This window comes from Hoplias malabaricus, chromosome 16 (genome assembly GCF_029633855.1).
Source record: "Hoplias malabaricus isolate fHopMal1 chromosome 16, fHopMal1.hap1, whole genome shotgun sequence".
NCBI lineage: Eukaryota > Metazoa > Chordata > Actinopteri > Characiformes > Erythrinidae > Hoplias > Hoplias malabaricus.
The window spans coordinates 11,410,803-11,435,947 of NC_089815.1; the positions used below are offsets into that span (position 1 = coordinate 11,410,803).

The following is a 25,145-nucleotide window of genomic DNA, read 5'->3' on the forward strand; positions in this document are numbered from 1 at the left end:
CATCTGTAAAGTCCTTTGGGGGTGGGGGTGGTGTCATGTTTTCTTTAGATTTTCCCTTCTTTATGAACATACACTGAAATTTTTCCTGAACATAGAAAATAAATAACTTTTTAACAGTTAACAAACATTTTGTTCAATATACTTAAAAAAAAAGAGAAATATAATTGTTACCCCTACATTTACCTTTCAATAGAAAATGTGGAAAGTAATAATTAGCTTCAAACGTAAATGTAAAAAAAAATGGTCCAGATGCTGAACAGAGCAAAAACTTTTCAACGTTTGTTGTGATTGCGTCATAAAAGCGCGACATGGTCTGAAGTATGTCTGCTAAGAGGCGGTCGAGTGATAAAAACACAGAGAAATGTAGTAAAAAGGATAAACGCGGCGAGAGCCCCGGTATTAATCCGGACTTGGAGGACACTGAGATACGGGATGGAATGAAAGAAGCTTGGGAGAGGAAGAGGAGTTTCTCTCGGGGTTGGTTCATTAACTTCTCTGTCACACGTGTGACTGGAGACAGGCTCTTGTTTATTACTACTGCTCTACACAAACCGTGTTTAACCACGTGAAAACACAACTTGCCGGTTTAAAACTCGGGTTATAACAATTCCTGAAGTCTGCAGGCGTATAAGACTGACACTAGTGTAATACGTTTTTGGTCTAAGTTTGTTTTATTGCAGTAAAAGGGGCAATACGTTGTTTTCCCACAAATAAGTGGCAAGTAATTATTATTGTTGTTGTTGTTGTAATACTATTTTTTTCACTTCTCAGTGCAGTGTAAGGAATCATGTTGTTTTGTCCCTGAAAGAATCATTATATGCGCCATAGATCGGGTCCCCCACGTTTGGACAGCCATGTTTAAAATAAGTCTAGTACAGAATCGCATCTTTATTTAGACCACCATTTTTATTTAGTCTTATGAAACTTTCAAAATTTGAAGCTGAATCAATTAATTCCCTCAAAACAGTAAATAATTTCTGCAAAAAGTCAAATGGAATTAGGAATTATTCACTGTTAAATTGAGAGATTGACTTACTAAATTGAGGGAATACATTTTTAAAGTGAGATATATTAAACCAAAAGAATGAATTTCTTTTAAATTCAGGAACTTATTTATTAAATTGAGAGGATGTTTTAATTCTACAAACTTTGCTTATCCAACTGACATCTTTTTAAAATCTTTTGGATTTTGTAGTAGCTACATATTTTGATGTAGAAATTCGTAGTAGAATTAATAGCACTCTATTTTTACTTATATTTAAAAAACAATGTGCATTACATAAGGAAGTCATTCATAACCCTAAATGAAATATTTTAATTTTCCCCGCTCTCAGTAACACTTTCAATGTAAATTGGTTCAACCTAAAATGCACTGTGGTAGTTTAGACTTCAATATTGTTGAAACATTGGTAAACATCTTTTGGTATTATCCTGCTGTCACACAGCTCCAGGATCCTGGGGTTATGGGTTCAAACCCCACTCTGAGTGACAGCCTGTGATGAGTTTGTGTTCAGCCTGTCGGTTTCCTCCGGGTGCTCCGGTTTCCATGGTCCAAAAACACACATTGGCAGGTGGATTGGCTACTCAAAACTGTCTTTAGGTGTGAATGTGAGCGTGTCTCGCCCTGCAAATGACTGGCACCCCCTCCAGGGTTTGTTCCCACCTTGTGCCCAGAGATTCCAGGTAAGCTCTGGCCTCACCACTATTCTGAACCTTATAAGCGGGTACAGAAAATGAATGAATGAATGAATATTACAACTGTAATTATAATTATAAAAACAAATACAATAGGTCACAATAACTGGAAATTAAACAAAATAAAAATAATCCCTTGCTTTGTTACAGTACTCTGGAGAAAAAAAATCTAAATCTTATTATAATACATTTATTTATGTAGGTTCCATTTAAAGTTTTTCTAATTTTCCTTTTTCTCCATTAAGGTCCATTTTAGATCAAGTAAATGATGGGATGATACAGTAGATTGTTTTTTTTTTTTTTTCTGATTGGTCTGACTCATTTACATGCAGTTCACAAGCTGTGTGTTATTGTGTTAAGTAGTTTCACTGCCATGCTGTTCAGGGTCCTTGGGTTATGGGTTCCAGCCCTGCCTCGGGTAACTGTCTAGCCATTCTCACATATGAACTATAGAGAATCAGGTCAGGTCACACATGTAGAACACAGTGAGAGCTTTTCTGTGTCAAAAGCAACCTCACAACTGGAAATGTTCAGCGTGCTTTAGGTATGGGATGTCCATGTGCAGCTCATGCAGTAGATACAGTATGATTCTCTGAAACATTAGCCGCTCTATTCACACATGCACTCACTTGGACATTACCCAGATTTGTACTAGAGCACTAGTAGGATAAAGTCTTGGATAAATGTTACATATGTTTGCGTTCAAACATACAGATCTTTTGGGTAAAGTCCAGAATATTTGAGTTACTGTGCATGTGTGAATGGGGTTCTGAGAGGAGCCTTGTCTGTGAAGGTTTGTTCTCTTTGTGTCTGCATGGGTTTTCTCTGGGTGCTCCAGTTTCCTCCCACAATCCAAAAATACACATTCATAGGTGGATTGGCTGTGCACTGTTGCCCATATTTGTGTGTGTGAGAGTGACTGTGTCAGTGGGTGATGCCTTGTGATGGGCTGGCTTTGTGTCCATTGTGCTCTGGACCCACAGCATCTCTGAACAGTATGAAGCTGTTACAGAAGATGAATGAATGAATGAATGAATGACAAGTCTATAATAAAAATTGCACTCTTTCAAAAACTGCAATAGCGATATTATAATAATGTATTTTTCAGCCCTAATAGTGAAACCCCAAGGAGATTTTTATAATTATAGATCAGTTCACTCTCAGTTAATAATGATGCTCTAATGTGAGGTTAGAATATCACCAGTCATTCACCAGCCAGTCCTTGAACCAATTAACCCCTACTTGATTCTCATTCAAACCTCGTCCATCTCATCTGTGTCCAGGCAACGTGGAGCTGGACTGTGAACCCTTCCCACACTGTAAGATCAGAAATTTTGTCCAGAACGACAGTTTTGTACAGAGCCTTCGTGATGAACTACTCCAGCTTAATTTTAACTGCAAGTCCAACGATCTGTACAAATTCCAGCAGGTACCTGCTCATTTTTGCACCTTTATTTCATGCTGCGAATTGAGTGTGAATCTGTGAACTTACCTAGAGATGTTAATTATGAACTGGTTCTTTTACAGTCTGATGACTTGAAGAAGAGAAAAGAACATCACATTTCTGAGATAAGGTATGTTGCCGTTTGAATACGTTATTAGGTGCCTTGGATTGTGTGTTGTTTCTGTATTTAAGAATAATTTGTGTGTGTATATCTTTGTGCCAGGTCACTTATTTTTGTGCAGTTTCGCTCATGGATGTCTCAGGTCTTAGGAGTGGATTTAGAGCCTACGGTTGACATATCCTGTGCTAAATATGAACACACAGGTAATCTAACCATCAACCCCTTGAGAGCCAGAAGGTCATGGGTGATGAAAACGTGTGCAACTGGTGTCATTTCCTTTTATCCCTTCTGTCTTCTTTCCACAGATGTGTTGCTGTGTCATGATGATGAACTGGAGGGGCGGAGGGTAGCATTCATCCTTTACCTGGTACCTCCATGGGATTTAAGTGATGGAGGAACACTGGACTTATACAGCGTTGATGGTGAGTTTGTTTGAATGAATAACACTTCAAAAAACAGTTCTCTGCAAAAAGCACATGCATAAGGTAAAAATGTTCTTAATAACAGGTGCCATTCAATCAGCATTCAAGTAGTTTGATTCTATGTCCTGTCTAAAACACCTAATGGTGTGTTTAGATTTTCCCAAAAACAAAGTCTTAAGTTTAGGCTGTATTTTATTGGTAACTGTTGGAAAAGACCTATATTTACACCCTTAACTGTAAGCCTAATGGAGATCATAGGAAACTGTTTTCCTATATGCATTTTCTGTGTTGCTTTATAAGGTAATTGTTCCAGATCTTGGAGAGTGTTATAACACAGAAAACATCAGAAAAGTTGAAAATGTATCATATATATAACATGATTACCTTGACTGTGAGAAGTAGAAAATCCAACCAACTTGTAAGACTAAACGTTGTGATTCAGTATCACCAATATTATATTTAGTTATTAAGGCTTCTTTGAAAATGTCTGTTAAATTGATGTTTTCTTTACACTAAAAAAAAGAATAAATAGATAAATATGATATCTTGCTTTTGCACAGAACAGTAAAACAAATTATAATGAATAATTATTATTGTTGAAAAAGTACATATTTTCTGAACCAGTTCATACTTTTATATGAGCTATATGTATGGGTGGGAAATAATTTTTATTACATAAATCACAGCCATCACAACACACTTTGCTGAGTATATTGTTGCTATCTTCATTACATTGACTAACTTTATGTCCCATATGTATCTTTTTTTGGAAACTCTTTGACTCATACTTGCTCTTGGCTTTTCAAGACATAAAATGTATTCATGAAAAAGTCTGCAATTTGAGAATTGGTTAATCAAAGTAAGTAATAATAAATAGGTAACACTTACTTTTGGGGATTTTTTTGTGGATTCTGACTCTCAGTAATGAGTCTAGTGATATATTCTATTAAACACCACTTAATTTTAAGTTAATACAATGGATTGTAATACAAGTCAACCATAAACCCTCTATAGATCTATAGGAAACAATCAGAATGTGACCAGTAAAAATATTCTCTTTCATTTTTTAATGGGAAATGCATTTGTTTCTTACTACTTGGTATACCATGATTAATATTTTTAATCAGAATATCATGATTTAGATTTTTGCATTCATATTTACTAGCCTTAGATTGAATAAAAGGGCACAGTGTCATTGTTTGAAATGCAGTATTCTTTTACTTTGTTAATTAAATTTGTGTTTTGGCTTGTAGAGCATTATCAGCCAGTGAGTGTAGTAAAGTCTTTGCTGCCCTGTTGGAACACACTGATGTTTTTTGAGGTGTCTCCTGTCTCCTTCCATCAGGTAAGTTTGACGCTGACACACATATACCCAGAACATGTTCAGATATTTGTTCATTCATAATTCATTTAGGCTTGAATTTCATTGAACTGTAAATGTATCCGTGATGTGTGTGCTTGCTTATTGCCGTTTTCTGCACACGTTCCCATTCAGTTCTACAGAAATACCTCTTTGTCTCTCAGGTGTCAGAAGTCCTTGCTGAAGGGAAGTGCCGTTTGTCCCTCAGTGGGTGGTTTCACGGCCCCTCCCTGCCCAGACCCCCATGTTACATTGAGCCCACAATTTCCCATCACACACATATCCCAAGAGATGTAAGTGAGAATATGTCACATGATGCTCCAAACCAAACACTGTTTAATGACGTGGCATTTTGAGTTATGATGTTTAAATATGTTTAGGAAAATGTATTATTTGAGTGGGTGAATGAGACCTACATGGATCCCTTATACCAGGCACAAGTGCAGCAAGAGTTTGAGGACACTTCAGAAATTCGCCTCAAAAACTTTCTACAGGTGAGTTAGTGTCACACAACATGTGTATAATGTACAATGTACAGAAATTGATCATACTATAATTGAATTGAAACTTGTATGGTGTCATTATAGATACCTGAAGAGAAAGATATTTCATCCCTCACTGACTAGATTCTGCTACAAAAAATAATGTATAAAGTAGAGGAACCCTCCTCTATGAGCATTTTACTCACATGCACAGGCACGTGCCATGGGGAAAGTATAAAACCTAAATAATTAAGTGCAGATTTATTTTTAATTTTGCAAGTATGTGATTCATCCAGCACTCTTTTCTCAATGAGCCCTAAGGCTGTTTCAAAATATAAGGGCAAGTGCATTAGAGGAGACTAAATATACAGAGAATTCAGAAATGTAGCATATGTACTATGCATGGAGATATGGACATTCCTTAAAATGTCACTGATGGATTGATTTTGGCTGGTGTGTTAATTTATGTTTGTTCCTTCTTCAATTTAGGAGGAGAAATTTAACCAAGTACGTGATGCTTTACGATTGGCTGAAATCCAGTGGGTGAGGAGAGGGCCACCTAATAAGAGGTGAGAAACTAAATATAAGATCTTCACAAATCTTGCAGGAGTATTTAGATTTTCTCATCTTTGTCCCATTGCCATTTTAATAATTAAAGTCCACATTTTGAAATTCTCATTGATGTAATCTTGCCAGTAATGATTATATTAGTTTTCTTTTAATATGTTTTTTTTCTATGAATGTCTTCCACTGTATGTTTATGTACTGCACCCTTAAAACCATACTACCATGCATGTAGTCACGTGATTCTGCCCCATTCAGTCTGCAACATGGAGGAGAACCTAAACACAGCAGCAAAATGAGCAACTCAAGCAACTTGTACTAAAGAAAAATGCTGTGTCTGACCTTTAGACATGTTTTGACTATAGTGAATATTACACTGAACATAAAGAACTAAATGAAAAACGGTAACAAAAACATTTTCAGCGAACTAAGTTAATACTACCAATCTGTTTCAATGCTCGAACACAATCACATCAACAAATATGAACAGTGCATGGCTAAAAAAAAACTAACAAGTGCCCAGCAACAATAGAAAATGTATTGCAGTTTTAATATATTTACTGTACTAGCCTCATCAGTGAACAAAAACAAAATTATTGTTCATTAATTGTAATTGAGGTAAAATATTCAGTTAATCGTGATATTGATTTGCACATTTTGCCAGCACTACATTGCATTACAGTGTAAACTGCATTTTTAAGATTCATCACTAATTGACTCAACATTGGCAGTGATAAAAACATCGACCGTTTTGTCCTCCACTCTGTAAACGTTTCCAGTCTAGCCATTCTGTGTTAGTGGAGTTACAGCTTGAGTTCTGTTAGCTTGATAACAATTTTTTTTGGGGCAAAACGATTTTTAGACACAACTGGGATACAAAATGGTACTCTTAAACTAAATTAAGAGTCGGTAATATAAAATACTAATGGGAATTGGAAGTTGTATTGTTTTTAGTTTTTCACCGGTCATTTAGACAGTAATGGTAGGCTCCAGGAGGGGTGTTTGAGGGGAGATTATACAAGGATTCATTTGAGCTCTGTCAAAGTGGGTCAGTAAGGGATGTACTGTAGTGCATTTCCAACAATTTTATGCTGCACGTTTTATAATACACACCCAAAGGTGACTGGAATCAATGGTGTAATTGGTTACAGTGATCATCACGTATCTGTTGGCAGAAAGTTTTAATGGTCTCTCAAAATACCCTTTATAAGTTTATTTCTAATTTTCTAGTATGTTTTACTTTTACAAATAATATAATATGTGTAAGAACCCAAAAGATCTTACTGCATTCTTGGTTTGTAGACTCTCACTATTGCAACATTTATTATGAAATTGAAGATATTTGTTAATAGGGAATCTTTTGCTCCAGTAACATCCTCTACTTTCCTGGGGTGGTTCTACAATAGATATATGAGTAATGTTCTAGATCACAAAATATCACTCTACTTCTACCCCAAAGTATTGGCTGGAGCTTTATGACTCCATGGACTGTGATTCAATGCTCCACAGCCCGAAGGCTTTATAGCCTCTAGCCCACACTTGGCACTAGGTATTATGAGCATAGATTCCTGTGCAGTTGCTCCAAATCATTCCATTTTGTTGAAAGTGCTATAAAAGATTCTATGGAGATTAATTAAGCTGTGTGTTTATGGCCAACACATGCTGTGTGGACACATACTTATCCAGTATTTTCTGTAAAATTTAATGGTAGTTAATAGACAGTTCCCAGTGAGCACAAAGATGTGGAACAAAGAAAACTTGGAATGGACAAATTTGGGCACATCCATTAAATGTATAAAATTTGGCATGGTGGCACAAATGGTAGTGTTGCTGTCACACAGCTCCAGGGTCCTGGGTTCGATACCCACTCTGGATGACAGTCTGTGAGGGTGTGTTCCCACCTTGTGCCAAATGATTCTGGGATTGTCTTAAGACCCACTATGACCCTGCAGTGGATGAGTGGTTACAGACGATGAATATATGAATGAAAGTCAAGCCAGGCTAGCTCAAAGATGAATTCTTTGAATTTCTCAAGGCCATTCATGCTCACCATTTTTGTTTCACCTTTGCTACATTAGTAGCTTCTACCCTTTAGTGAAAGCTTTAAGCTATGAGTTGGAATGTATTTTTTGACATTCAGCCAAGCTATATTTAGGAGTTAGGTACTGGACGCTAAGTTCTAGATATCTTCAATAATTAGTATCTACAAACTTTTGGACACGTTGTGTATCTCTGTCTATATGTAGGTGCTACTCGTATGCAGAACCTAAGGAAATGCCATCGTGTCTAAAGGAGTGCTGGGATTTTTTCTCTTCCGAGCCATTCTTCCTCCTGCTCTCTAACCTCACAGGTCTCTCGCTGCACTACCTTGCAGAGGGAGGTGAGGAGAGTGGTAGTGAAAAGAACAGTGAAGAGAGTGATGCAGAGGAAGAGATAAACAACCCAGGTCTAGGCACTAGTGCTTCTTCATCAGCTGAGAAAAAAAACAAAGGTGTGTCTTTCTTTTACGTATTTATCTGGGTTTTTTTTATATTTATTTATTAGTTCCTGATATCTTAAACCTTTTTAATCCCATGTGTCAATTAAGATGCCATGCTTATGTTATACACATAAGAAGCATCAAACTAAATTATGTAAAAACAATGAATATAAACCCCACAGGGCAAATTGTATTTGATGATTAAATCAATTTTTTATATAGCATTCACATTAAAATAAATAAACAAAAAAGTGACCAAAACCAATTTGTATTGTCAAACTCTAGTCAGGTATAGCCACACTTGTCCTGGTAACAAAGCAAATGTGTGTACACAGGATGGGAAAAGACATTCTTGTAAAACCCAATTGAAAAAAAATCCCCAAATGAAGTCTGACTTAATCTGACTAAGTCACATTTTGGGGATGTTTTCCAGACAGCATTATGTCTAGTCCTGGACTATATCCTCCTTTCAGTTTAAAAATCACAATCCAAAATGCTGTGTAGTTTAGGACTATGCTTCATCCCTGTTTGGGAAACCAAATTCTGAATTATATTAGACTGGCCTACATATTGGCTTTTTTTGGGTGGGGGAGGGGGGTTGTTTGTTTTGATGTCTCATTTTTATGTATGTATGTATATTTTGGATGGGATTTCCCCCCACCCAGTCAGACTGCAGGGAATTTGTCCTGCTCATATCATATATGCTCATTAACTGGAAATGAGCTCCCTCTGAGCCTTGATTAAAACACATAACCCCGGGTACAAAATTGATGATGTGTTAGCAGTTATGAGTTTGTCGGTTGGCATACTACCACTACTACTACTATTTGTGTGTTTCAGGCCCTCCAACATGTGCTGGTGAACTGCGTCGCTGGACACATGGTGATTACACGCTACTGCATGATTCTGTGAAAAGGGAGTTTGCACTGGACCTGCTGCTTCATGTGGGCTGCACAGGTAACACGCAGAACAGGGGCTTCTTTGTACAATAGTTGGGTTTTTTGTTGATTCAGTTGTAGATGCTACACAGTTTAAAGTGAGGTTAGCAATTGTGGGTTTAGAATTCAGCTTTTTCTTTATGGTTATGCTAATAGAGCAGTCATTTTCAAATTATTAAAACTACAGTAAAGCAGTTGGTTTTTAACCCTACTCTTTTTGACTTATGTCCTGTATGTCACAAAGTACGGCAGAGTACTCAGTTAACACACAAAAAATAACTCTTGAAGGGTTACAAACAAATTTTTTGAAACATACAATTGCTAATTTAATTTGAGGGATCACACAGCCAGAAACTCGATTGACAATCGCAACGAAAGTACTTGTACGTAAAGTGATATATTACGATTGTCCATCAGATCAAACCTGTGGTACACACATCAAAAATGCTCAAATAAATTAATAACCTGACATGTTTAAAGATCTGCATGTGTTATACTGACCAAAATAATTTATTTGTTAAATTACTTTTTCATGTTGAATCCTGAAAAACAGTATTGCAAAAGCCCACACCACAGTAATTATTAACAAACAATATATTGTGCAGCTATGATTTGCAGTGATTTTCCCTACAGATTCTGCACTAGATTGAAGAGCAGTTTTTTAAATTATTAATTTTTAAATCATTTTTTGTTACAGGGTGGAAAGCAGAGTTTGGAGGCTTTACTTCCTATATTGCACATGATGAAGATGAAGAGGTCAGTGATCACTTCATGTAGTAATCTCAAAATTCTATTATTTTCCAATGCAGAATCACATGTGAGCTGTATGCAAGGTGGTAAGCACTAAAAATACTAACACATCATATCAGTATATAATTATTAACTACTTTGCATAGGATTAATGAAATTTGTTTTAAATTCTGCATTATGTATTTTTACAGCTTCTAACTGTATATCCAGAAGACAATTCCCTGGCTCTAGTGTTCAGAGACAGAGAAACTCTGAAGTTCGTCAAACACCTCAATCACAGCAGCACTGTCCAGCACCCTGACCAGAAGGACTCAGCGTTATATGATTTCTCCTTCACTTACTATGAATGAAAATGACCGGATGTCAATAAAGAGCCAAATCAGCCAAAAATACTTTACACTGTACGTTTTACTGTTATTTATACATGTTAAACTTGACAGCATATTTTTAAGCTTGTTTGACCAACATATACCACAAGATAAAAGATTTCCTTGATTTAATGGGTGTTAATTAGATTCCTTATGATTAGAGATCCCTCACTCTTGGTCAGCCTTTCATGAACTGGGTGCATTTTAATATTTTATCAGATTTTTACAAATTGAGATTGAGGTCTGGTCAGACATTTCCAGAGTTCCAACATGTCAGCTGAATCAGTCACATTACACTTTTCCGTGCTCTTAGGTGGAGTATCAATATTGCATTCTGCACATTTTTATTCTCACTAGTTAAGCATAAAGTTAGTGGAAGTGCAGGCTAAAATGGACAAAATGAGTAGTCTTTCAGATTTCTGTAGGGTATGATTGGTCTCTTATCATACACAGATTAGCCAAAAACTTTAAATGACTTGCCACTACACACATAGTTCATTTTATAATCTCAATTTACCATATATATGTACTCTACAATTTACTTATTTGAGTATGGTGTAGGTCCATGGGTGTGGCTCTTTGCGAGTCTTGAGGGTGTACCTGCACAGCTGAGGGCAGTATGTGCGAAAGGCTGTTATGACCTCAGGTGAGACCACACAGTAGCAGTGTACCTCCCTTAATCTTGTACACTGTTTTGCCAAGTAAACCAGTGCATCATTGAGCTCCTTGGAGGGTGTGGTCTGCACTTCCAGGGCTTCAAGTGTATTTGCGTAACTATGCCCCACCAACCTCACCTCGTCCAGGAGCCACGTCCAGGTGAGCAGATGTAACTGCCTTACAGGGATGCTGGGCTGCAGCACGGCTGGAACGTGCAGCTCTGGAAGTGTGTGGTCCAGCTCAAGGTCAACAGCTAAGGCTGGATGCCTCTGTCTCACCTTTGCCCATATTTGGTCAGTAAGAGGCGTGGCATATTTAAGCGACCGCTCGCACCGCAGCTCAAGCCGCTTAAGTGGCGGTCTCTGGGGCAACAGCAGTTCTTCGAAGACATCTTGGGACAAGCTTGCTTGGAACAACCCTATAGTGTTCAAGACCGGGCACAGTTTCAGCACTTCCCTCACCGTTCCAGCCACAACACCACACACCAGTGATTTATTATTAATAAAGAGGGACCGAAGGGCAGGGCAAAGTGAAGCCACGCCCTTCACAAAGGCATCACTCAGGGTGAAGGGAATGCCTCTCAGGTCGAGCTCTGTGAGTGATGAGCCGTTTGTCAGTACGTCCAGCAAACCCTGAAGCAGGTCCTGCCCGGCGTAGAAAAGGGGCGGGGTGCTTAAGCAGTTCACACACAACGCCTGCAGCCGTCCATCTCCCCCAGCAAAAGCCTGACGCAGCACCCAGAGTCCAATCTTCCGAGCACCAGCCTCATCCACACACACGCTCAGCCTCAAGTGTCTAATCAATGGCAGAAAAGTGGAGAAACCCTGAGGGATGCTTGCTTCCGACTCACACCTGAGAGGAGGAGAGATAGAAGCTTTGGATTTGTTACAAACCACATACTACAATAGTTTAAAGTACAAAGGCCATAAAAAAGGTTTTCATACATGTTACATGATGCTTAGCACCTATGTATGATGTAAACCAATTGTATTCCAACAAAATATAATGCCACACACTTTGTATTATATGGTACATTGCCATTGTATTATATCACAATAGAACATTCAATTCTTAAATACATGAGTAGTATATATTAGCATGTGTGTATATAATACCTATAGGGTGTATGCATATATTTAAAAGCTGAACATGCTAGCTTTGTGAAACATACCTCCAAAAACAAAAATTAAAAATGTAATTATTGCCATTTTTTCCTAGATCAAGAAAGGAATCAATTAAGGAAAAGTCCTGTACTATGAATATCTAAAACAAATATTGACACAGGTCTAAAAATGCTAGTTAGTGTGCAGGTAATAGAGTGCTTACAAACCTTAAAAGGCTGTGGCACATGGCAAATTGAAAGAAAACTTGACCCCAATAGAGGTGAAAAGTAAAAATAAAAATTCAATCTCATATTTCAATTTTCTTGGCTTCTCTAATCATCTCAAACCAACCTCAGAATGTTAAAACAAAATTCTGGGAAGAAAACTGAACCCAATTCCAAGGCAGTTGTCAATTGTGTAAAATGATTGAGTTCTTTGTGCTACCCAGACTCAAAACTTGGCATGGATGAAAGGGGCAAGAAATGAAAGACTTGATCATGAAATTCACTTTTTACTGGTTAGTTGTGAGCTAGACAGATACAAACAATGCTTAACCAAACAATGATGACTAGACAACTGCTTCTCCAAAAATGTGTGTCTTGTGGGGTTTTCCCTGTATGCAGTGAGTAGTATCTACTGAAAGTGGTCCCAAATATGTCATAGGCACTTAAGGCTCACAGAGCATTTTGAGAGCAACATCCCACAAGAGCTGCTGTGCAATGGAAGGTGGTCTGATCTAATCAAATTCACATTTTCTTCCGACTACAACCCTAATGGCAGTGATTGGATATTGTGCCCTGCCACACCACAGAAATTATTCTGGAAGGGTTCATGAAAAAAGGTTTAAGGTGCTGACTTGGCCTCCAAATCCAAAAAATGTTCGATCCATGGGAGCCCACCTCAGAGCAGTTTTGGCAGCACAAATTTGTCCTATACAATATAAAGCTGTGAAATGTTTGAGAACATTGTAATTAAAATATGTGGACATCTTTTCTTTGTACTTTTGTAAGTTAAATAATGGTTCAAGGCTATTAACAAAATCACAGGTTTTATCCAAGTTTTCAAAATTTTATGGATAATTTATATACATATTACATATATTGCTCTGGTTTCCTCCCACAGTCCAAAAACACACGTTGGTAGGTGGATTGGCGACTCAAAAGTGTCCATAGGTGTGAGTGTGTGAGTGAATGTGTGTGTTGCCCTGTGAAGGACTGGCGCCCCCTCCAGGGTTTATTCCTGCCTTGCGCCCAATGATTCCAGGTAGGCTATGGACCCACCGCGACCCTGAACTGGATAAGAGGTTACAGATAACGAATGAATGAATGTCTCTAACCGCTTATCCAATTCAGGGTCGCGGTGGGTACGGAGTCACTGGGCGCAAGGCAGGAGCACACTCTGGAAGGGGCGCCAGTCCTTCACAGGGCAACACACACTCACACATTCACTCACACCAATCCACGTGGGAGGAAACCGGAGCACCCAGAGGGAACCCACGCTGACAACAAACCAAACTCCTCACAGACAGTCACCACAACTTCCAGGTCCTTGGAGCGCATATATATATATATATATATATATATATATATATATATATATATATATATATATATATATATGCAATTAATTAAAATATTTTCACAAAGCCAGAAGTTGAACTAGTAAACAAACATTTTTTTTGTGTCTAGTGAAATAGCTGAGTGAGTGTCAGCCAAGGATTATATGAATCATTATAGAAAAACTTAAATTTTATATCATAAACAACACCTAGCTCTATATTTTAGCTAGTTTAATTGTAATTTAGGTCTACTATTATAGTCATGAGTAAACTGAATTTGGAAACTAGTCAGGAAATATTGTCACTGAATTCTTTTACACCGACAATAAAACAAAACAGAAATATATAGAGCCTTTAATGGGCTTAAAGTGTATGTTAGCTGACAATGCTTCATCTGACACCTGACATTTACTCACCTGACTTCAGTGTGCGCCCATACACTGGGATATTCCATGATACTGGACCATGTTTTACACACACAGAAGGCATTATATTTGTCTTTTAGCGGCAAGAAAGAGAAAATATGGGCAAGGATCTCCTCTGGGAGGTCCATTTCCTTACATATATATTTTTCTGCCGTAAGAAATTATATCCGTTATTGTCAGTTCATTCTTAAAAGATCTGTTTAAGAAATATTGTCTTTTAAACAGTGTTTGAACACCGGAGCGTCCTGCAGTAGCTGAGTTTCTCTGCTTCAAAAATAATCAACTGTTTTTCTCTACTTCCTCTTACAGCACGAGTTCCGTTGTTAAACTGCCAGAAACGTGAAGAAGCAGAAGAACTCACCAATCAACGTGCGGCACCCCGTCGACTCAGCCAATCAGAATTCATCGAGTGTTGGTGTGGGCGTGTTTCAATGTCCACCAACTTAGACACTTTTTTTCCCCCCGACGTGTTTTTTTTCTGAAAAGCTTCTTTCGTGACTCGTTTTCCCGATATAACGCGCGGACAAGACCCTTTTACACCGGTACGTAAGTAGTAAAATCCAATTTGACTAAATCAATTCTGAATTGTCATAAGCTGAGTAAAGTTCCCATGAAACAAATATGATTTACAAGTTTTTTGGGTTAGCTAAAACGTGAGGTTGTTATGGCTAGCAGCAGGACTATCAGCTGTGATTTAACAAGCGTTTAGTTTTTAATTCAGAAAGTGCTATCTTATTCTCGTGTGTCCAAATTCGGTACTACCCTCAAAAGTTTTCAAAGTTAAGGTTTATCATGTGACGAAAGTGCCCAACATTGGTAGGTCACGTTCCATTACCTTCTCCTCCTGCTCACTTCAGTTTCCTTCACTCAAAAGACAACTGACCCAGTTAGCAAACACGTACATTTCCGGACAGGGAAACGGCTATGTAGCTGCAGATGGGAAATGGTTTGTTCTTTGATGAATGTTTCCAGATAATAAATGCGGTTTTAGTTCGTTTTTTCTGAAGAGTGTATGAGGCAATTTTTTTTTAAATTTAGTGACAGGGTGGTGACATACAACATGTCCAATTGTTTGTAGACACCTTTTCCTGCTAGTTCAAACTTACAAACCTGTATCCAGAAAAGTTGTGGCATTTACAATACAATTAATATTAAAAATAAGTTATTTTTAATTCTTTATATTACAGAAAAATACAAAGAATTGGGGTGGCCAGTGTTTTCACTAACTAAGTTGATTGTATTTTTAAATAGTGGCCAGTTTTGAGTTTAATGCCTGCAATACACTCCAAAACAATATGGACAGTGCAAAATATGAATGGAAAGTTTATAAAAGTTTGCAAGCAATAATGGGTCATGGCTTTTTTATTTATTTATTTGTTTGTTTGTTTGTTTGAAAGAATTTCACTACGTGCCAAACTTAATATTTTTAAAGATTCAGGCAATTTGGAGAAATCTCAGTCCATGTAGAGTAAGACTGGACAACACTGTTGAATGAGAATGACTTCAAAGTCCTCAGACAAATGTTCTTGAAAAACTGACATATATAGACACGTGGATTTAACACAGTCCACCAGTGCATCAAGAAATACAATGTGGAAGTCTATTAAACAAAGACAAACCATACACATTTAATGCAAAGCTCTCTGGTCTTAAGCTCATCTCAGGAGTTCCGAAAGACAGTGGAAATACCTGTGGTAGTCAGAAAATTCAGTGTTTTTGCTTGTTTTTTGGAAAAACAAGTATAAAGTTGTCTGTGCTAAACATGAAATGGACCACTAGACTGTCATCAGCAATAGATGAAGTCACAGCATGGGTGATTTGTATATGTTTAAAAAGTACCACTGATGTGGAGGCATATCGTTCGATTTTAGAAAAGCATGGGGCCACCAAGGCCTGTACTGGGAAGTAAAAGTTTGTTTCAGCAAGACACTGCCAGGCCTCATTCTTCAAATCAAAAGAACATCAAAACCTCACAGAAATGTTCAACTAACTACTGTAAAGGCTTCACCAAAGAGTAAAGACCATTACTGCAGCAAAATGGGAGAAGAAAAATACAATCTGTGGATGATGTCATGACAGCAGTAGAGAATATATGGGACATAGTTATTTTAAGAAATTTAAAAAACAGTGTACTGTCAAGAATAATTGCTCAATAGTTGTAATATTAACCAAAAATGAAGGCAAAATTGGATATTCACGCTGAAGGTTCACAGTGATTGTCAGTATTTGGTTGTGTCTTGAAGACTTCTTTATCATAGAGAAGAACCTGTACGTGCACCTACTTCACTGCTGTTCACACATCTGTTGACTTTAAATCTTGTACACATTTTACTTAATGAGCTAAGATGCATTTCATGTTGTCTTCTTGGAATATCCATCATTTGTTTTGGAATATTGTGGAAACATTATTGATTACATTTTAGCAGTCCATCCAATGCTTACAAACCACATATAACACCCAATTTTTTTCCCTCCCTGAATTCAAATGTCAATGTCAGCAATTTCTGTAGTGAAAATTTTTTTGTTTTTCTTTTTATGTTTCTCTTCTGCCTCCTGCTTCCTGTTCATTCACTGTCTGTAGTTTTTTGTTATGATAATATACATTGTTTCCAATTTTCATTCCAATTTAGACATTGCCATTGCTACCCACTAGCTAGTACATTCTTAATCATACAGTGCCAACAAAGTTGGTGGATAACGACAAACACATGCTTCCTCTAAGACATTAAACTCAAATGCTTCTTTTTCTGCTGCTAATGCTAAAACACCAGACAGCTTCACAAACAAGGACTATAATACTCACTGCTAATAAAAAACAGCTAACAGACTTGTGCAGTGGCTAGCATTGCTGTGAGTAATGCAGGAGAGAGTAGGCCATCCTGCAAATTCAACAAGAAGACAGTTTTGCTCTCCTGGACTCCCAAGTGGCTGTGGCCACTCAGGAATTCTAATCAGAAATAAATATTATCTATTTCACATTTAGAGGTTTAATTCTAGTCATAAGCATTAACATTAACCTGGATTAACACTAAATTGTGTCCAAATTCACCTACTGCTAGATTTATATTAAGAATTGGCAGTGGGCAACATAAATGAATGAAAATAATCTCTTTAGAAACAAGTTGGTGGTACATGGGCACTATAAAATATATGTAATGTAGTGTTTGTATGTAATTATATTGGGTGCAGTTTAGCTCAGTAAAACTTTATGGCCTTTTTTTCTAATCGTAAATGGTCATGGCATTAAAATGTGGAAAAATGTAAAAAGAGAAATTTAAAAATAAGGAGTAACTAAGATATTTTATGTGTCTATTAATATTGTATACATAAGGCGTATTAGATTGTAGATGTGTTAATTTGACTCAAACACTTATTTGATCTATCTACAGATACTGAGAGGAGTAGAGGCGTTTGGGATGGTCAGGAAATGGACAGTATTGAAAACACGGTATGCATAGTTTATAAATGTTATTTGAAATCAGTGGCTCTGTTCACTGTTAGCACTGAAATGTGTATGTATCTTAATAATAGTGTTTAATAATACTCTATTTATTTTGAGAGTTTGCTACTGTTTGTTTCCCTGGGTTGCAGAAGATGGCTGTGAACAGCTCAGATAATTGTGCATGGTCTGGGTGTGTTGTCCTCTTCTTGCGGTGTTGCAATCCAGAATCTGATCTGCTCACCTTCTACAAAGACCAACATGGGAAATTCAGGGTATTCAAGGTTATCAAACTGACACTTACAGGTATGTATTAAAATATATGTGTGTGTTTGTTTGTTTTCTGGGTAAGATCAATAATGTGAGCTCCTAAGAAATGTTATACTTGGTATCACCTTAAACAGCACCAGTCCTATCTCTTGAGACAGAAAACATTGACACTCCTACATTCTAGAAAGTTAACTGTAGGATGTCTCTTTGTGACTGTTGCCACAGACATCAGATTTCAATCTCAGTTTTTAATTTGGCACAGCTGGTGAAGTACTGAAATAGACAGAGGTACAACTCCTACCAGAAAGGACTGAAACTGTTAAGTCAAGGGGGCATATAATTTAACAAAGAATTTATATAGGCAGTGTTATTGTTTGTGTTTTTTTATTGTAAGGGCTTATTATTAGGGTTCATTGTAAGTTTATTAAAGACCCTAGGCAGATGAGTGGACTGCAGAATTCTCTGATGTTTACATAATTTTACTTCAAGTCCTAAAAATACTCACCATACAGGAGCATTTTGTAGACCACCACAGAGCATGATTGATTTGGGTATTGGATCATTCTCAGTGCTGCATTGACACTGACACGGTGGTGGTGTTAGTGTGTGTTGTGTTGATATGAGTGGATCAGACACAGCAGACATGCTTGAGTTTTTTAAACACCATGTTCACTCACTGTCCACCCTGTTAGACATACCTACCTCGTTGGTCCACCTTGTAGATGCAAAATCAGAGACAGTAACTGACCTGTTGCTACACAATTTTTCATACGTATAAATATGATTACACTTTTTGGAGATTCTATTTGTAGTAATTTTCTGGGTTAGATAAAATTGTGTTAATAAAATATGTCTATACAGTTAGTTAGGCCAGTGGTTCTCAAACATTTTAGACAAAGTACCACCCATTGTCTAACCTAAACCTCCAAGTACCACCTATGAGGCTTACCACAGAAACATGTACATCCCTGGCATCCCTGGTTCTTTCTCTGTTCTGAGGGTATAAGGCCAAATCTTTCTGTAATTTATGCATGTTTTTGTTGTGTTTATTTATATATATATATAAATAAATTTGCATGCTTTACACAAAATAATTCTAAAATTATTACAAAAAAATATAGATAGAATGTTTTAAACACAATTATATATTTTTGATAACATAACATTTATGGGAAATAAGCATTTGAAAGAAATGAGAAGAAGTCAATTTAAGGAGACCCGGTGGCGCAGCAGGTAGTGGAGGTTGTGGGTTCAAGTCCCGCTCCAGGTGATAATCTGTGAGGAGTTTGGTGTGTTTTCCCCCGTATCCGCATGGGTTTCCTCCGAGTGCTCCGGTTTTCTCCCACGGTCAAAAAACGCATGTTGTTATGTGGATTGGAGACTCAAAAGTGTCCATAGGTGTGAGTGAATGTGTGAGTGTTTGTCGCCTTGTGAAGGACTGGCCCTCCAGGGAGTGTTCCCACCGCAACCCTGAACCGAATAGGCACTTACAGATAATGAATGAATGAAAGAAATTAATTTAATACCAGTTATGTGCTTTAAAAGGCTATATGTCACATTGTTATCCTTCATTCTTCTATTTTGTCTTCACAGGTACAGAATTCTTGTTTTGTTTCTCTCTAATTTTGCCTCTGGATTTACTTTTTCGCGGGCTTGGTCTCTGCTTGTTTTTCTCAATTCTACTTTGCCTTTTTTGTAATAAATTCCAGACTACTCACGTCGGTCTCTGTTTTTAACTTACGTTCAGTAAGCAGCTGAAACTGGGCTGTCTTACACAGATTTCTCAAAAAAACTGGGGGGTCATGTTCTCTCCCTGTGAAAAAAGCAGGGGAATGCTTTCTCCCGTTACCCTACAGACGTAATCAGCTGCGCTGTATGTGTAGCACGTTGTATTTTTTATTAACACAAATGAATTTAATCAGGGCATAATTATGAAAACTGTGAAACCTTATGTAATTTACACATGAAAACTTTAAATTTTCAGTTTTTAATAAACTCCTTAATTAAGTAGTAAATTTTTCAGCGTACTACCTCTTGTTGCTTCACATACCACCAGTGGTACGTGTGCCACAGTTTGAGAACCACTGAATTAGACAGTTAATTATCTGCACGGGTAGTATTTTTTATTGCCTAATCATGACTTTAGGGATATTTCATAAATAAGACATCAATAGGTTGTGTTGATCTCTGGATTAGATGTTGTAGGTGGTCTCGATGGGTATGAAATCCTGAAGCTGCATGATGCTGATCCCTTCCTGGGAGTGGAACTGAAGTTCATGAACACCCTTCAATGTAAACGCTTCCTGGACAGTTACGCTTGTGGCTCGCTTCTTCAGTTTTTGTCCCAACATGCCTCACGTCTGCTCTCTCTCCCTGATGGGGTTGCCATGGAAGCCATGCTGAAGGCTGGAACACACACCTTGGATCACAACCTTCAAAACCCAGAGCTCTGCCTACAACATATAAACCAGTCTCAGGTAGACTCACAACTGTTCTCGCACATATTTCTGTACATCCAGGACATGGCAGTAGGCTGTGCCTTCATCTTGTTGATTATCTTATTTATATATTATTTTTGCAAAACTTAAATTATTTGGTAACATCTTACTGTAGATTTTCATTCATAAATCTATGTGACACCTATATAAACCTTTCATGACTACAGATATTAGAATATCATTGTGGTCCAAAGATAAACATGTGTCTCCATTTTTGTGGATTCTTAGCTTACTACATCATTTGAACACAGCAGCTGTGCTTCACATTTTGTGCAAATTTAATGAAGAATGGACCAATAGAAATACTCCAAAATTACTTAAATATGTTTTTTCCTTCTGTAAAGTTACTATATTTGAGAGGCATGTTTTTCTATGGACAGCGACGATACATAATTTCAATATTTGTCAGTTTGCATCACAATTTCTATGGTGAAACTGAACACGTGTGCTTTTCATGACACCTAATACTTTTTGGAATAAGGCTTTTTAGATGTTTACATTTACGTTTTCATAAAACACTTAAACCACCTCATTGTTTCTATTTTCACTAACTCCACTGAACATATAGGAGCGTTTTGTCGTTCTACAATTACACACTGTAGTCCATCTGTTAATCTGCATATTTTGCTTGCTCACTTTCACCCTGTTCTTCAATGGCCAGTACCCACATATCATTTTTATGATGGATCATTCTCAGCTATGCAGTGATTGATATGGTGGCAGTGAGTCAGTTTATGTTGTGCTGGTAAAAGTGGATCAGACACAGCAGGGCTACTGGAGTTTTTAAACCCCTCAGGGTCACCGTTGGACTGAGAATAGTTCTCCAACCAAAAATATCCAGCCAACAGCATCTGTGGGCAGTGTCATATGACCACTATTTAAGATGGCCAACACAAACTGTACAGAAACAGGAGAGCTATTCTCTCTGACTTAACATCTACAAGGTGGACCAATGAGGTAAGTGTGTCTAACAGAGTGGACAGTTAGTGGACACAGTGTTTAAAAACTCCAGCAGCACTGCTGTTTCTGATCCACTCGTAACAGCACAGCACACACTAACACATCACCACTTCATCAGTGTCACTGCAGCACTGAGAATGATCCACCACCTAAATCAAAGCTGATCTGATGTTCCTGAAGAACAGAGTGAAAGTAGGGTGAATTAAAATCATGTTATTTTATTTAGTTTTATGTTTTTTTATTAGGATAATCAGTGACATTAAAAACTTAAAAACTGAATCATGTAATTTATCACATTTATTTTTGGGACAATATATAAACCACAAAATTTGTTATTGTGACAGGTCTGTATAATGTGCTATGGCTAAGAAGGCTTTGCCAAAACACAGTGGACCATTCAATAGATCACTAAGTAAATCTCAGTCTAATAAACGTTGCAATTTGTTTCTTTGGATTCTTGTAGCCTGTGCGTTTGCGAGACGATGAAGTCACACAGCTTGAACAGCAGCTACAAAATAGCTATGCTCCAACTATTCAGACACCGCAAGAAGTGCCCAAAAATAGCTTCTCCTTCCAGAAACGAGTGTTTGGTGAGAATCAAGCATTTAACTCTCTATGCTTCTTATCAGTTCTTCCAAACTTGTAGATGTTGGTTTTCTCTTCTCAAGATCCCATATACATTCAGTAACACTAAAGGTGACCCACCCATTTTTCTGATATCAACTTTTGTGCTTTAAGTCGTTATCTTGATATAGAATAATTTTCAGCATTTGCATGCGGAGTAAAATTTTGTTTGTACTCATCCTCCACCAATTTTGAATGATGGATGTACACATGATCCTTCATTTGTTTTAGGGGTGCACATACTGCCTCCTTTTACTTTGAAAGTCATTTTTCCTGTCATTATCTGATACTGCAAAATAATCCTTATGGTCATTTTGACTGGAAGTCTATAAGTCTGAAGACTCAGCACTCAATTTCAATTCTGTTCAATTCTGACTAGGCACATTTTTAAAAATAATGTTTTTTTTTCCCCACATCATTTTAAAGGTGATAGGCAACTGACCTCAGCAGACCAGCAACGTTTTGCTGCTCATGTGGGACGGGACTGGAAGCGAGTTGGTAGAGCCTTACAGAAGAACTGCAGGGCTCTGAAGGGGAATGCCATCGACAATCTTGCCTATGAGTATGAGAGGGAAGGGCTTTATGAACAGGCTTATCAGCTGCTGGGACGCTTCATCCAGTCAGAGGGACGGAGCGCAATGCTTGGACGCCTCATCAGTGCACTGGAAGAGAGCAAGCTGACCAGTGTGGCTGAAATCATGTTGGACATTCAGCCACGAGACTGAGAGACTGGAATGTATGAATGTGTGTGTGTGTGTGTGTGTGTGTACGTGTATGTGTATGTGTATGTTTTTGTCTAAGACTGGTACCCAGGGGTGTGGTTTCTTTTTTTAAATTTAAGACACCAATTTTTTTTTTTTACTTACAGTTTCCAGGTTCCATTATTTAAGCATAGACATTAAAATGTAGGTTTGTTGCAACAAGTATTTAGTTTGCTCAGTGCATCATTTGTATATCCTCCCCAATGATGTGAATGCATTGATCAACAAAAAGGAAAATACTAAACTGCATGGATTGAATTTAATATAAAATATGGTCAAATTTAATAGTGAAAGTGTTTTTCAGAATTGCAGAAACGAATTAAGAGACTGACTAAGGATGTACAAAAATCATTTGATCAGTTTTATTGTGTTCACATTATACACAGCAAAAGGGAAAAGTAGACTTGAACAAGGGTGCGAGGAGGGTTTCTCATGTCTCTCACACACTTAAACTGTGACAAAGGAATTTACAAGCAATGAATGAATGAATATTATTCATTTGGTTCAGAAACATGGCTAAACATAATGACATTAAAAGAAAAGTCAGTCAAGAAAGTCGATGTCTATATCAATCACTCATAATCAGGCTTGGGGCTCTGAAGATTCCCCAGTTATGTGAACATAGTCATATTTCACTCGCTACAGTGATGGAGAAAGACCATTGGCCATAGCATTGTTTTGTGGCATAGTTTGGAGAGGGGCATAAAAACAGGTTTTTACCTTGTGACAGTGGAACAGTTATTCTCTCAAGCTCCATAATGTACATAAGGACCACCACAAAATTTGCTATATAGATGGAAGTTTGATTACAGGTCTTAATGCTCATCCCTTCAGTACACTTTTTGAAAAGATGTGAAACCTTCCTGAATTGTTTTGTTACTTCATTGGTAGAGAACTCTTTGGTCATATCATGTTTGACCAGGTGATAGTTCCAAACAAAATATTAGATTTTCTGTTTCTTCAATGCCATGTCTGACTTGTGTGTACCATCATTAATCAATATTTAGATTTATACGGTACACACTTTTTTGGGGTGTGGGGTTGGGGGTGGGTAAACATGATTTTTTTTCTCTTCCAGGTCATTAAAACTAATTTAGTGCATGTTCCTTTGGAATCACCTTTGTTGGAAACATTCATTAATAAATATTACTTAAGTAAATGAATTAATTCTGATTTTTAAATGAGAAATATTATGGGAATTTGTGCCGTTCATTATTAGAAAGCAATAAATGTAATTAATTCAAATAATCCCTGAAAGGTTTTGAACACTCACGTCAACAAATTGATTTATTTTTAGTGAATCCATTTGTTCCAAATTAAAAATTAAAAATTATCTTTGGGGTCATCTGAAGGCAATTGTCTATGCTGTGAAGATACGAGATTTGCAGCACCTGAAACTACAGATACTGGAAGCCTGTGCTAGCATTTCTCCTGCGGTGTTGCTATCAGTGTGTGAAGAGTGGGAGAAGAGGGTTGCATTGACAATCAAACACAATGGACAGCAATTGAACACATTTTATAAGTGGTCAGACACTTGTAAATAACTCATGAAAGAATAAAGTTAGTTAAAACCCCCCTCCCATATACTAATGTGCCACAAACAGGAAGTTAGTATCACCAACCATTGCCATTTTGTTAAGGTGTATCCATATAAATGGCCCACCCTGTATTTTGCTCATGATATGCCTTAATTAATTAAAAACACCACGATGGCATGTTGTCAAGGTTGAATACTTGGTACTTTTTATCAGATAATTGTAAGTGTGGGCGGCACTGTGGTGCAACAAATAGTGTCACTGTCACACAGCTCCTGGGGTTGTGGGTTTGAGTCCTGCTCCTGGTGACTGTGAGGAGTTTGGTGTGTTTTCCCTGTGTTCGCGTGGGTTTCCTTTGGGTGCTCTGATTATACCCCACATGAGCAGGTCCAAAAACACACGTTGGTAGGTGGGTTGGTGACTCAAATGTGTGAGTGCATGTGAGAATGTGTCTCGCCCTGCAATGGACTGATACCCCCTCCAGGGTGTGTTCCTGCTTTCTGACCAGTGTTTCCGGGTAGGCTCCGACCCTGAACTAGATAAAAGTTACAGACAATGAATGAATTTTAAGGAAACTCCATATTAAAAGAACAGTAATCCATTTTAAACATCACAAATTAGCAAACCAGGTTTCAAAATTCACTATTTTAAGTTATTATTTAAGTTTTCTCTACAAGGGGAAGAAAAATCAA

At 37.5% G+C, this 25,145-nt stretch overlaps 3 protein-coding genes across 4 annotated transcripts; 2 read left to right on the forward strand and 1 right to left on the reverse strand.

The window, feature by feature from the left end:
- The first annotated feature begins 316 nt into the window (after positions 1–316).
- Positions 317–10,645, forward strand: ogfod1 (2-oxoglutarate and iron-dependent oxygenase domain containing 1). Its single transcript, XM_066647477.1, has 13 exons — positions 317–477; positions 2,979–3,124; positions 3,223–3,269; positions 3,363–3,463; positions 3,566–3,682; positions 4,936–5,027; positions 5,207–5,335; positions 5,423–5,536; positions 6,014–6,093; positions 8,335–8,579; positions 9,408–9,524; positions 10,203–10,261; positions 10,447–10,645. The coding sequence occupies exons 1-13, from the start codon at positions 321–323 to the stop codon at positions 10,603–10,605; spliced, it is 1,563 nt and encodes a 520-aa protein (XP_066503574.1). The 5' UTR covers positions 317–320; the 3' UTR covers positions 10,606–10,645.
- On the reverse strand, positions 10,434–15,209 carry fbxl8 (F-box and leucine-rich repeat protein 8). 2 transcript variants are annotated; one of them, XM_066647478.1, is made up of 2 exons: positions 14,358–14,685; positions 10,434–12,132 (listed from the first exon to the last, which is right to left on the reverse strand). In XM_066647478.1, exons 1-2 carry the CDS (start codon positions 14,492–14,494, stop codon positions 11,166–11,168), a joined length of 1,104 nt encoding a protein of 367 aa, XP_066503575.1. In that variant the 5' UTR covers positions 14,495–14,685; the 3' UTR covers positions 10,434–11,165. The 2 variants fall into 2 exon arrangements, 1 of the variants encoding a protein (XP_066503575.1); XR_010795738.1 differs by lacking the exon at positions 14,358–14,685 and adding an exon at positions 14,728–15,209 and having other exon boundaries at positions 11,993–12,132.
- On the forward strand, positions 14,757–23,954 carry tradd (tnfrsf1a-associated via death domain). Its single transcript, XM_066647479.1, has 6 exons — positions 14,757–14,908; positions 17,756–17,814; positions 17,958–18,111; positions 20,272–20,552; positions 21,997–22,123; positions 22,584–23,954. The coding sequence occupies exons 2-6, from the start codon at positions 17,794–17,796 to the stop codon at positions 22,880–22,882; spliced, it is 882 nt and encodes a 293-aa protein (XP_066503576.1). The 5' UTR covers positions 14,757–14,908; positions 17,756–17,793; the 3' UTR covers positions 22,883–23,954.
- The last annotated feature ends 1,191 nt before the right edge of the window (positions 23,955–25,145 follow it).